This window comes from Coffea arabica, chromosome 4e (assembly GCF_036785885.1).
Source record: "Coffea arabica cultivar ET-39 chromosome 4e, Coffea Arabica ET-39 HiFi, whole genome shotgun sequence".
Classification (NCBI taxonomy): Eukaryota; Viridiplantae; Streptophyta; class Magnoliopsida; order Gentianales; family Rubiaceae; genus Coffea; species Coffea arabica.
In genome coordinates, this window is record NC_092317.1 from 1,449,374 (window position 1) to 1,461,808 (window position 12,435).

A 12,435-nucleotide genomic window follows, 5' to 3' on the forward strand; every position below is an offset into this window, starting at 1 on the left:
ACAACTCCTTTTAACAACAATTTCAAACAACTGAACATATCAAGTGAGCCTTGTTACCGTAGAAAGAAACTCTCGAATCTCAACATGTAAATAGCTAGCAAAAAAGGTATTACTACTGCTACTACAACAAAAAAAGTTGTGGGCCAATATATTTTTTTTAATACTATTATTAATATTCAGTAGTTTGAGGTTCGTTTGACCCAGCACAATGATGCACCAGGATCAAAACTTTGGTTTAAGAAAGAAGTGGTTTGAACGTCGTTGCCTGCCTGGAGCCTGGAGGAGTATTGTAGTCAAAGCTTAATCATGATAGCTGATGCAAGCAGTTGCCCACATAGACACAAAATCAATTAGTGTGTGTATATATATATATATATTATATTCCATTTATCCAATAAATGTAAGGTCTATTCCATCCCACATCAAAAGATTGCGGGGTAGTTACCCTGGGTTTAGGGTTCTCAAGTGCACTTCCAGTTACCAATTGGCTGGATGGTGTTGGTTTATGGGCTCCGTTTTAGATTGTGCTTGCACCAGGATTTCGATTACCTTCGAGTGTTAATCTAACTTTGTTGGGTGTTTCTAGTACTTTCGATTGTTGAAAAAAATAAATATAAGGTCTATTTCTTTTTTCATACAGATTGAAAAATTAAGTTAATATAGTTACAACAATTATTTTGTATTCATACTTTCCTCAGATACCCCTTATTAACTGTTAATGTAGATCTAGTTATTAGTACTGTGTTTGATATTTCAAGTAGAATAATTAATTAATGGAGCCTATCTTTTTACGAGATAGGAGCGCGAGTATGATCTTCCTTCTTCTTCTTTTTTTAAAGTGCTCATTAACACAATGCTACTTACTGCTACCTTGATCAACAAAGTATCAACATTTGGGATAAAGAAACAAATGGTCGTCCTGACAATAAATCACTTGGTGCTTCAGGCAGAGAGAAAGTAAAAGTACCTACTCTTTTTGAGGGCCTAACCTAACATAGCCGCTGCTAATTGTAGAGAACCCACTTGGTGCCTCAGGCGATGATGCGCTTTGAGATGAAACCAATAATAATAATCCATGGGATGGGCGGAATGCAGGGCAAGAGTGCAGAAGTCGATTCGGAGAAACCAAGCATGGAAGGACGGTAGAGCAAAGTACCCCTTTTATTCTCTTGTTAATATAATGCACTCCGCGAAATGTCTTGTAATATTTAGCATGGCCCCCTCCCTCTTGAGATTTTCTTCAAATTCCCCAGTGCAAATGCAGTATATATCCTCTGAAACTAAATATGGTGTATTATGCCCTTTCTCCCATTTCCATACCGCGAATTAAACTAACATGCAAAGGTAAACAGTAAGCAGCAAAAGAAAACAAACACAAACACAAACACCACCTTTGTTTGATTGTCATTTAGTATGAGGAATGCAGCATAGCATTTATATAAGTGGCAAGTGAAAAGACAAGATAGGGATATGGGATGTTTCTTAGACGACCTGTAAGTTTGGGAAAAGGCAATTAGTTACAATCAGTCATTATAAATGCTTTCTAGGATATACTCACAACATATGTAACACCGATTATAAAGGCAGGTAACATATTCAACAATCGGAATCAGCGAACTGCTCAATTTATCATGATTAAAGTTTAGCACAACAGCCACTTTGGCTTGACCTTCGTCATTTTTTGCTTCACCATCATCATCTTCTCAGCATTTTCCCCCCTTGTGCAACAAAGGAATGGAAGAGCAACAGCCAAATATTACACATCTTAGAGGTGAAAGAAATAAACCTAAAGCCTAATTTTTGGAATTTGAACTGATTGAGACAAGAGTGTACTAGCATAACGTGTGGGATTGAGGGCAACTATTTTCTCGAGTTACCAAGAATTCTGGCCATAGAATATCGATCATTTTTTGTCCTGTATTCTCGCTTTCAGTGCTTCAATTACTGCTGAGAAGTCATCATCACTTAAACCGTGAGATTTTGCCACCTTGTAAAGTTCGTTTGCAGCTGCTGCAATTGGAGTTGATTGTGAAACTGATTCAGCTAGTCCTAATGCAAGCCGAAGGTCCTGCGATGATAAATTCCATTGATCAGAAGCCATTTTTGGACGATGCCTTCTTATTGATATAGTTGGGTTACAAACCTTTTGCTGATGTTTCAAGGGAAAGGCTGTAGGATAGAGGGATTTAACCATAGAAGGCCCTTTCATCGAGTACATTGGTGCGCTTATGGCACCCTGTGAGATAACCTGCAAAATGATATTTAGGTACCAGAATCAGCCAAGGTGTGGAATACTCTCATGAGTTGAGACATAGCTTAGAAAAATTGTCAAACCCTGTAATTAGAAGCAACGGACTGTTCTTGTCAGAGCTGAATATTGAAAGCATCCTGTAACAATAATCCAAGCAACTTATTACCTTCCTATTGTTTTCACTAGTGAAAAGTTCGTCTATTCATAACCCCGTTGAACATGAATATTCTGCTTTGCTAAATGAATATTGTTCGATGACTTTGTTAAATGAATTTGAGAAGGATGTCCAATAACCATATGACCTGTAATTTCATGATTGATTTCAGGGCTTTATGAATTTACATACAATCTTTGACTTAACTTCCATTACAAATTTATGCAGTCAAGATACCTTTATTACCTTCATTGCCCAACTTTGCAGGCAATAATCCACAAGACTATGTCTACCACCATTTATCTCCAAATTCTAATCTTTTAGACAAAGTCAATAGCGAAGTTCGCAAAGTTATTATTGCTTGCAGCTGGAGATTGGTATTTAAACTGATAAAAGTACATAATTTATCGACAAGAAACCACTTCTGTTCAGTATGAATAGAAAAAGGTGGTTTCCTACACAAAGTTGTACCTCAACCAGAACACTTGGGTCGAGTCCAACTTTTTCACTGAGGAGCAACCCTTCAGAAAATGATGCCATCATACTGCAATTGTTTCAAAAGACTGATTCAAGCAAAAGTTGCTTTACTTTCCATAAATAAGGAAAAAAACAAATAACAATATCTCAATAGCAAATTTGCATTACCTTCCCATGATCATGTTTACCACGAGTTTCATGGCAGCTCCATTGCCGACATCCCCAAGGTAAAATCTTGACTAAGATAATGACAAAGATAAACTAGTAATGGAAAAGAAGCATGTGTTTCCTATTCACCACAAATAGGGCAAAGCACCAACCTTTCCCATGATGTCCAATAGTGGACCAACCACTTCATATAGAGATCTGTCACCTGAAGAATTGCAGCCATGTCTACAGTTTAGAAAAGAAGAAAGACAATAACAAGATAGAATATTACCAAAACATCTTGGATGCCAAATGGACCCAAATCACTAATCAAGAACATGGGTTTTTACCCCACTATTTGCCTTTCTATTCAAAATTATGAAAATTTTGATACTTGTACTAGAATGTAAATAAGGAAAGCGATTTTCCAAAAAGTCTCAAGCACAAAATGTCTACTTAGTTATTTTAAAAATTAAAACTTACCTGCAGTAAGAAAAATGAGTTGTCCATCTTCTGCAGGCTTTTTGGAACCTGAAACTGGAGCCTGTTCAAGATATGACACAAATATAGAAGACCAATTATTTAGCAGTAGCCCAAGAAGTAACTGAAGAGACCTATAACTCAATTCATGTGATTAATTTTTGAATGAAGGTATATATCATAAAATCTACCTCCAAAAACTGGGCTCCTGTTGCTTTAATATGTTGACAAATCAATTTTGAAGTGTCACCATCAACTGTAGAGACATCTACATAACTGCAAGAAGCCATACAGGTTAGAATGCCAACAATATATCATGCACACAGAACACTGCATGCTCCTGGAAGTGAACTTCTTCAGTACCTTTTTTTTTCTTTTTTTTTTTGTGCAGTAGTCCAGCAAGGTATCTAAACACCTCCACTCTATGGTTTTCCAATGTGACTCCTAAAACAATATTAGCGTTCCTTAAATTGAGGATTTTACGTTGGAAAAAAATTACAAATTACATCTTTTAACACTTTATATGCCAAAAAAGGCATTTTCCCACAGTCAATAAATGTTACATAATTTTTCATTATAATATTGAATATCTTCAAATTCTCCACTCTTTTTTATTATCAAACTAAGATCTTCAATTAGGGATGGAGAAAGTAAATACATGAGTGTTGTATCAAATATCACATTCGTTCATAACAAAGCAGTTCATGCCAGCCTTTTCAGCAGAAGTCAATCGACAATAATTGAAAAACACAACATATTGTCTGTCCACAACCACTAATAATCAGATCAAATAACAGAATATTAGTTTCAGTTAAAGGTTCAGTACCCTTTTCCTGGACCCATTCCTCTAGCAGCTCCGTGCTTTCCACAAGCAACATCTGCCTAATAAAATATTAATGCTAAAAATTGAATCTAGCAAACATGAGGCAAGCAAGTTCAAGAAATAAGGCATACTCACAGCACTTTCAGGATCAGCAAGCATTGCAAATGTGATGTCGCAAGATGCTGCCACTTCCTCAGGGGAGGCTTTATACCTGCATAAAAAGTTACTGATTATGTAGACATGAAAGGCAACACCAAGAACAAGTTTGGTACAAGATAAGAGACCCATTGACATGGTCTTTACTTGACTTTGGCTTAAGAAGACACCTAGTCCATGGGATGGCTAAAAGGAGCACAGGCATTTGAAAATTGTAATTAAAAAAATGCCCAGATATCGGACGACAAAAAAATCAAATAGCGTAAGTAACAGGATGCTGAATGCATGTAGCCCTAGTTAAGTATCACATTCTTTCAGCTGATAAGACATATTAACCACTACATAAACAGCAAAAGGATCAGGATAAGGACAGCATGAAGCAAATCATTTGTTGCTATTCTAGTTGTTAACGCAATATCAAAGCATTTCTCAAGTAAAGTTACACCGCAGAACTCCATCTTAAATTTGAAACATTTGAGGCAGAAATTAAGGTTGCGATTAATGAGAGACACACCTTGATAACTGGGAAAATAGAAAAGCAGTAGTAGACAACAATATAACAAGTTATCTCAAGGTATAGGTCTTTACAGCCAGAAATACCAGCGCACTAACTTAAGAGGAAACTAATATCACTGAAGACTGACCCTCTGCTTAGAATAACAATATGTGCATCAGATACTTACTTAGCACCAATGGAGAGAAGTGGATCACATTTGCTCTTGGTCCTATTCCAGACAGTAACATCGCATCTACAAGCATGGAAATTGGCAGCTAATTAGAGATGAAAATTTCATTTCAGGTTGAAAAATAAGTACGTTGTTTAAGTATGATTTAATTTTCCCATTTTCTAAGGATACCACATGCAGGTCTGTCATGAAGTTTTTTGATTTTCAAATGATTCTACTGTTACATTGCCAGCCTTAGAGATGCTGCTTCTGTACTGGTCAAAAGAAGAGCAAAGAGAAGATATAGCAAAATTATCCAAAACAGAATGAGGGAATGCAACTTCATATACCAATAATCTTTTAGGTTTCACGACTCAGGGAGTACCATTAGAAAATAGCTGGAATGAGAATGAGTCTACCATTTGGAACTACCATTTTTTGTTACACTTATTTGAACTCTGATCATGTTACTACTTACTAACAGTCTGCAATAAAATTTCAGTCCCGCGTGGGAGGCTTGCACAAGAAATCAAAAAATAAAAAGATATATTGAGTTACCCTGCTTTCAATAGATTTTGGGCCATCGGAGAACCCATAATTCCGAGACCTAGAAAGCCAATGCGAGCTGGAATGTCATCTAATCCACATACAAGTGAAAATCTGGTTAGTAAAAAGGACAACTTAACTGTGTGTGTGCACGCATGATGCAAAATTGGCAGAAAGCTAAACTTTCTCGTGAAGACAAAAGCTGTGCTTATGTTCAAGGTGCGGTGTTCGTCTGAGAAGAATCTGTCCAGCTAATTCCATGAAGTATTTTCAGCTGTGTTTTGTAGTATTAAAAAGTTACTTCCATCCATATATTTATCATGTCTCAATAAGTTCTAGTAATAATGAGAATGCTAGATCTCTTGCTGGATCATGATAGTATTCTGCTGCTAATTCTGCTAATTCAAGCAATTAATGAGAAAAGTGTTTCGCTAATTCTGCTCCAGCATTGTACCATCTGTAGAAGTCGAACTGTGCAGGAAATATAAGCCTGAAATTGCTTACGAAAGGAGCTGCACAAATAGCAGCTGCCAAAAGCATTTCAACTGCCCAATGGCTAACAGGGTCACCACTATACACTATCAAAAGCTATTATAGATGTAAACTAGAAGTATAGAGATACTGTATATTCACTAAACTGACTGCACTATATTGACCATCAATGGTTGGCAATTGCACATTGGATTGGAGCGCAATACGATTTGAATTTTAAAATTGCTTCCTTCCCATTTACGTCATCAACTAGCTTAAAAACCAATCGTTTACTCTCCCAGAACCACTATTGTCATCGTCTAAATTTAGGATTTCAAAAACCAAAACCAGTGCTATACCATCATGTAATCTGTTCAATCTTCTTTGCATCCGATAAGAGCATTTTGACTTTTTACGTTATTATCGTCCTCAACTTAGCCCATTTTGCAGATTTACTTGCATTCAACAGAAATTAAAGCTCGATATCTTGAATTTTTTTCCTTATGCATAATCAAGGACAGTTCAAGTAGCAGTTTCAATTGACCCATAAAAATGCGAAACGAAAACCGAAAGGGTGTCGTTAGCAAAACCCAAAGAGCAGTAAAAAGACAGCGACAGAAAGCAATATAGCAGAAAACCCAATTACCTTTGGTGGTAGAAGTATCGGCCTGAGATGAAAACGCCTTGAAACGGACAAGAGATTGAGGTTTAGTTGGGAAAGGAAAGATGGGTCTGGCTTTGTTTCCAAAGTTGATGGGCAAAAGAGGATAAAAACTTGAACACATAGCCATAACCTGTGGAAAGCAGCTAGTTTTTACGTTTGGCGGTGAATAGAGGATGATAGATGGGTGGCGGAGGTAGAGGTAATGCTGACTGAAATTGGGAGTGGTTTTCAAAAGGAGAGTTTTGGCCATTCCGGCCTCCTTGTAATGTAATTTGTCGTCTCTTCTCAGTATGCCCAACACCCAGATGCCAGACCCGCAATCTGTCAGACTGCAGGCAGTATGGTCTTCCGCCACATCAAAACTGCTGTTGTGTGACTGTGAAAACTCGAGAGCTGCGGCAAGATCAGGTGCTCGGGTGTGAACTCGTAGATGCTGGGGACTACAAGGATTCTGACTGGATAAAGTTCCACAAAAGGATTCGGGCAGGGGTGGCTGCTTCTCGGCGAAAAAGCGCAACAAGCATTAACGCGATTCCTCAATTATGAGCATGACTTCCACTCGGAAGATGAATAATGAGTATTTGAGGTTTTTTTTTTTCATGTCAATCGAAAATTTTTACGCCCACCTAGTCTAATCAGCAAAAATATGGTAGATACAAACTTGTAAATCTAATTGCTCAAATTTTACCACATCTTCAATACCTTAGTCGGTGAGACGGTGTAGCGAATTTTAGATCGCTAAATCTACATAGATCAAATCTACTCGAGTATTTGTCATTTCAATCTTATATCGAGGAGAATTCCAATTGATCAAGAAAATTAAATCCTACCTGTTATAACTAATCTTCAGAGGAGAACCCAACTAAATCAAAAAAATAAAAATAAAAAAGATTTAATTATAAGTTGCCCCTCTAAACTTGAAACTTTATAATAGTTTGCCTTCTTCATTGATTAATCAAATGTCAATAATGAATTTTTTGTCCAAAATTTTGATAAAATGACACTAAAATGCCACAGCTTAAATTGTGATGAACATTGAATGATCTGTAAAGACTACTAATAGACGTATATAGGAGATTTGCCCCATTTGAGCGCGTGATGGCTACGACCAAAGCATCAGGTGACACCGGACAATTGGTTCATTATATCATCAGGTTTCCAGATTTTTTTTTTTTTTGGCGGAAAAAATAAAACTTGCATATTCAAATTTAGATGCCACGAACTTCCTTTCAGCTTGGCTCGTTTAATGGTGCTGGCTTTCCCAATATAGCTCAGTCAGCTGGAAGCTAGTTAAAGAATCTAACCAAACTTGAAAAAGAGTACTACTACTATATTTTTTATATTTGCCTGTTTTGCAGCACATACGGAATGAATGTAGAACTTTGTGATGGGATAATTTTCCCCGTTCATAATCAAAACTGTAATATATGATTTGAATGAATGAAATCTTTATTTTACCCTAAAAAAATGTTTTGCACTTGACAACGCCCTTTAACAACAATTTCAAACAACTGAACATATTAAGTGAGCTTTATTACCGTAGAAACTCTCGAATCTCAACATGTGAATAGCTAGCAAAAAAGTATATTACTACAAGACAAATGTTGTGGGCCAATATTTTTTTTTAATACTAATATTCAGTCGTTTGAGTTTGACCCGGCACGATGCTGTACTAGTATCAAATTTTTGGTTTAAGAAGTGGTTTGAACGTTGTAACCACTGGGCCAATGGCTCAGTGGCCATCAAGGAGGGACTTAAAGCCCCTCCCTTAGACTGTTGGTGAGGGTTTAAACCTTACCGGCAGTAAAAAAAAATTTAAAGATTGTGTCATAACACATCTTGGTCTAGTTGGGTTTGTATACCCACTAACCCCTACAACAATTTTCTTAGGCTCTCTCTCCCCCTATATTAAGATAGAATAGGTTATACAAATGTATCGTTGCTGAAAAAAAAAAAAAAAAAAAAAAGTGGTTTGAACGTTGTTGCCTGCCTGGAGGAGTATTGTAGTCAAAGCTCAATTATGATAGCTAAATGTTATAGGTAAAATGGAAAGAAAATTATTGAAACTAGGCATGGGGGAGTTTATACTCTATCCTGTGCAAATAAGATTGACATGAATGCTTCCTTGTCTGTCTTTATTTCTTTTTAACTCTCTAGTTATATCAACTGCAAATCCGGCAAGAATTTTCCTATTTAGCTTTTCAACTGCACCGTGGTTTCTCTTTTTCATATCAACCATGGGACATTAACCCTTGTTTCCCTTTTCCATTTTTTTCTTACCACCTTGGAACTACCACAACAATCAAAACATAAGAATATAACCATTAAGGCTATTAGCACGACAGGCCTGGTTGTTGCAATTATTGGCTACCGTGCTTAATTGGCCTTTTCGAAAAAAAAAAAAAAGAGTGTGGATTACCTGCCAAAATCTTAGTCAGCACGGTAGATATAGTATCAGAGCATGCATCTGACCTTTTTTTTTTTTTTTTGCTATAATCTAAGAAATTAGCCTGGCCCAAGCGATGCGGTTTCGAGGATAACGTCTCATTTTTGTTACACTTGAGAGTGGTTTTGTTGAATTTTTGTCAATTTCGCAATACATTTTGGGGATTATAATGTTATACCAAGAGAACAAAGAGGGATGAGGAGTTAAGGAATGCAGATAGCTATCGCACGTAGGATGAAGTCGAAGTGGTCTACTCAACCAACCAACATTTGAGAGAAAGAAACAAATAGTCGTCTAGACAATAATGCAAGTTTAAATCAATGGTTCGAGAATCACTTGGCGCTTCAGGCGATGCTCCTCTTTGAGATGAAATCAATAATAGCAGTCGCATGCATTCCCTGATTCCCAACAGAGTGATCATACACAGCCCATGACATTAACTGAATCACCGGGCGGGCCTCCACAAGATGAAGCAACTGCTTACTAAGAAGAGGACTGCTTCAATCTTTGAATTCGAATTGGAAACCTCCTGGGACGAATACCATCACTATCTGCACCCAGATGCTGCTCGAGAGCAGCAACGGACAACCATTAAAAAAAAAAAAACGAAAAAATAAGAAAGAAAGTAGGAGTACAAAAATTCAGCACCTTGCGTGTAGTTGCATCCAGATGAAGTTGGGTGAGCTTTGGCCAGCTGCGAATGAGCTTCGTCAAATTGATGCTACCGTATATACCGTGTCTAAGACGTTGAATTCCGGCGAGCCTAGTAGTAATGCGGACATCTGTTAGATTCTTGCACCTGATAAAGTAGCTCAAATCAAGTTGCCAATTCCGAAAAAGAATCAACTTTCTCAGCGAGGGAGCGCGCAGTCTCAAGCAATGGAGACCCTTGCAGTCTCTCAAGTCCAAGACCGCAAGCTGAGGCGCATGAATAAAGCGGCCGTCAGAGGGCCATGACGGTGGCAGGAAGGTAACTTGGTTTAGAGTAAGATGAGTCAGGTTGCAGGAGCCTTGGGTTTTAAGCGGCGTGCGGAAACAGCAGTTAGTCAGTGTGGCACGTGTAAGTTCAGGAAACTCTGAGAAGAAACAGGTATGTATGGTAAGGTACCGCCCGGCAACGTTTGCGGAGTTATCAAGATTCAGTTCCCTCAAACCGTTGGTGGCTAGTGTAAGCAGCCAGTCGTCGGTGATGATGGAGAAATGGGTTGTCGGCAATTGCGGGATTTCAAGAACAAATTTTTGGATGCAGGGGCGAGGGTGCTGAAACAGTAATGAATCCACTATCGCGATGTATTCATCCTGGAACGTTGATCCGTATTTCAGGCTCAATCGTTCAGAGAATTGCCTGTCCAGTATAAGGTTTGGAGTTTCGGTCCACCTATATCTCCAACTCCTCGACAACATACTCGTTCTCGCAGCATCTACTACAGGCAGGAGTGCCACGATATTATATATGATCTCTTCGGGGAGCTCGGGAAGGTTCGGCTTACGCTCTACTGCTTTAATCCCTTTTCTTGTCCTCTTTCTTTTAATAATACCACTAAATACGGTACTCATGATTGATTCTGCAGACGCTTTAAACAAATAAATCAACTAAACTCAAAAAAAAAATTTAAGTGCATAATTAATTCACAAGCCATAGAGAAAAATTAGCTAATATTTATCAACCAAAACCGAGACATTTACAGGTGAACATATTTCACAATCAATCCTTTTATTCACACCTTTTTACTCATACATTTTTCTACCAACAAAAAAAAACTCCTAAAAGTAGCTATCCTAATCCGACGCTTTAAAAAAACTCCTAAAACGCCTTTTTACTCATACATTGATTCTGCAGATGCTTTAAACAAATAAATCAACTAAACTAGAAAAAAAAAAAAGCAAAATTAAGTGCATAATTAATTCACAAGCCATAGAGAAAAATTAGCTAATATTTATCAATAAAAACCGAGACATTTACGAGTAAACATATTTCACAATCAATCCTTTTATTCGCACCTTTTTTACTCATACATTTTTCTACCCAAAAAAAAAACTCCTAAAAGTAGCTATTCCAATCCGACCTACTTACTCTAGAATGCTACTCACTTATTCATTCAAATGTTACACTTTAACATCCACACACAGAAGTGGACACTCAAGATATTAAGAACTAGACACGTCGGTAACAACAACTGGACACTTATTATTTAGATATTAAGAACTCACACTCAATTACCAACGAAAATCGCAAAATAGAGGAAAACTGCAAAATAGAGACGTAGATTACCTCTAATTAAGGCAGAAGAAAACAGAGGAAAACTGCAAAATCGACGTCTGATTAAGGGGGCAAAAGTCGGTTCAGAGAACAACTGCAAAATCGACCTCGTTTTCAAAATAGAGACGTCGACTTATTAAAGGGAGAGGAAAACTGCAACCTATTAAAGCAGAGGAAAATCGCAAAATTCGATTCAGACAAAAACTGCAAAATCCACTAATCAACAAGTCGATTCAGAGAAACCGACGCAAAACTTTCACAAAAACGTGAGCGAGTCGGCGCCACAGAATAAAAAATCAAAGCCCCAGCCCTCGATCTTCCCTCCATCTAATAGAGGAGTTTGATGTTTGTTAGGCAAGTGCGTGATGTTTGCTTTCCTTTTCTATGTGTAACCCTTGATCGTTTCTGATACGTATGCAAAAGAGAGGAGTTTGATGTTTGTTGGGTCAGTGCGTGAAGTTTCCTTTCCTTATCTTTGATGTATTTTTTTTTCTCGTACGCGTACGCTAGTGTGAATATCCGTGCAAAAGTTAAAAAAAATTATATCAACATAATTAAATTTTAAAATTTGTCTAACAATAATTCAAAATATAACAAACTTGTAAATCTAATGGCTCAAATTTTACCGCATCTTCAATACTTTAGTTGATGAGATAGTGCGGCGAATTTTAGATCGCTAACTCTACATAGATGAAGTCTACTCAAGTATTTGTCATTCCAATTTATATTGAGAAAAATCCAAATAGATCAAGAAAATTAAATCCTACCTATTCTAACTAATCTCCAGAGGGGAACTCAACTAGACCAAAAAAATAAAAATAAAAAAGATTTAATTTTAAGTTGCCCCTCTAAACTTGAAACTTTATAATAGTTTGCCTTCTTCATTGATTAATCA

General features: G+C 37.2%; 2 protein-coding genes across 6 annotated transcripts; both read right to left on the reverse strand.

Annotated features, from left to right (window-relative positions):
• Positions 1 to 1,593: 1,593 nt before the first annotated feature.
• On the reverse strand, positions 1,594 to 7,509 carry LOC140003694 (glyoxylate/succinic semialdehyde reductase 2, chloroplastic-like). Of its 3 annotated transcripts, none has more exons than XR_011813401.1 (13): positions 6,817 to 7,482; positions 5,712 to 5,790; positions 5,172 to 5,237; positions 4,468 to 4,543; positions 4,336 to 4,391; positions 3,701 to 3,785; positions 3,513 to 3,573; positions 3,203 to 3,255; positions 3,051 to 3,121; positions 2,877 to 2,949; positions 2,144 to 2,248; positions 1,834 to 2,068; positions 1,594 to 1,718 (listed from the first exon to the last, which is right to left on the reverse strand). XR_011813401.1 is itself a non-coding variant. In XM_072046986.1 (13 exons), the coding sequence occupies exons 1-12, from the start codon at positions 7,082 to 7,084 to the stop codon at positions 1,904 to 1,906; spliced, it is 1,158 nt and encodes a 385-aa protein (XP_071903087.1). In that variant the 5' UTR covers positions 7,085 to 7,509; the 3' UTR covers positions 1,594 to 1,718; positions 1,878 to 1,903. The 3 variants fall into 3 exon arrangements, 2 of the variants coding, with proteins under 2 accessions (XP_071903087.1, XP_071903086.1); XM_072046986.1 differs by having other exon boundaries at positions 1,878 to 2,068; positions 6,817 to 7,509; XM_072046985.1 differs by having other exon boundaries at positions 1,594 to 2,068; positions 6,817 to 7,480.
• A 2,006-nt stretch (positions 7,510 to 9,515) lies between these two features.
• LOC140005858 (F-box/FBD/LRR-repeat protein At1g13570-like) lies at positions 9,516 to 12,023 on the reverse strand. Of its 3 annotated transcripts, none has more exons than XM_072046990.1 (3): positions 11,553 to 12,023; positions 9,929 to 10,845; positions 9,516 to 9,831 (listed from the first exon to the last, which is right to left on the reverse strand). In XM_072046990.1, exons 2-3 carry the CDS (start codon positions 10,835 to 10,837, stop codon positions 9,781 to 9,783), a joined length of 960 nt encoding a protein of 319 aa, XP_071903091.1. In that variant the 5' UTR covers positions 10,838 to 10,845; positions 11,553 to 12,023; the 3' UTR covers positions 9,516 to 9,780. The 3 variants fall into 3 exon arrangements, with proteins under 3 accessions (XP_071903091.1, XP_071903088.1, XP_071903089.1); XM_072046987.1 differs by having other exon boundaries at positions 9,516 to 9,844; positions 11,553 to 12,022; XM_072046988.1 differs by having other exon boundaries at positions 9,516 to 9,844; positions 9,929 to 10,854; positions 11,553 to 12,022.
• Positions 12,024 to 12,435: the final 412 nt, after the last annotated feature.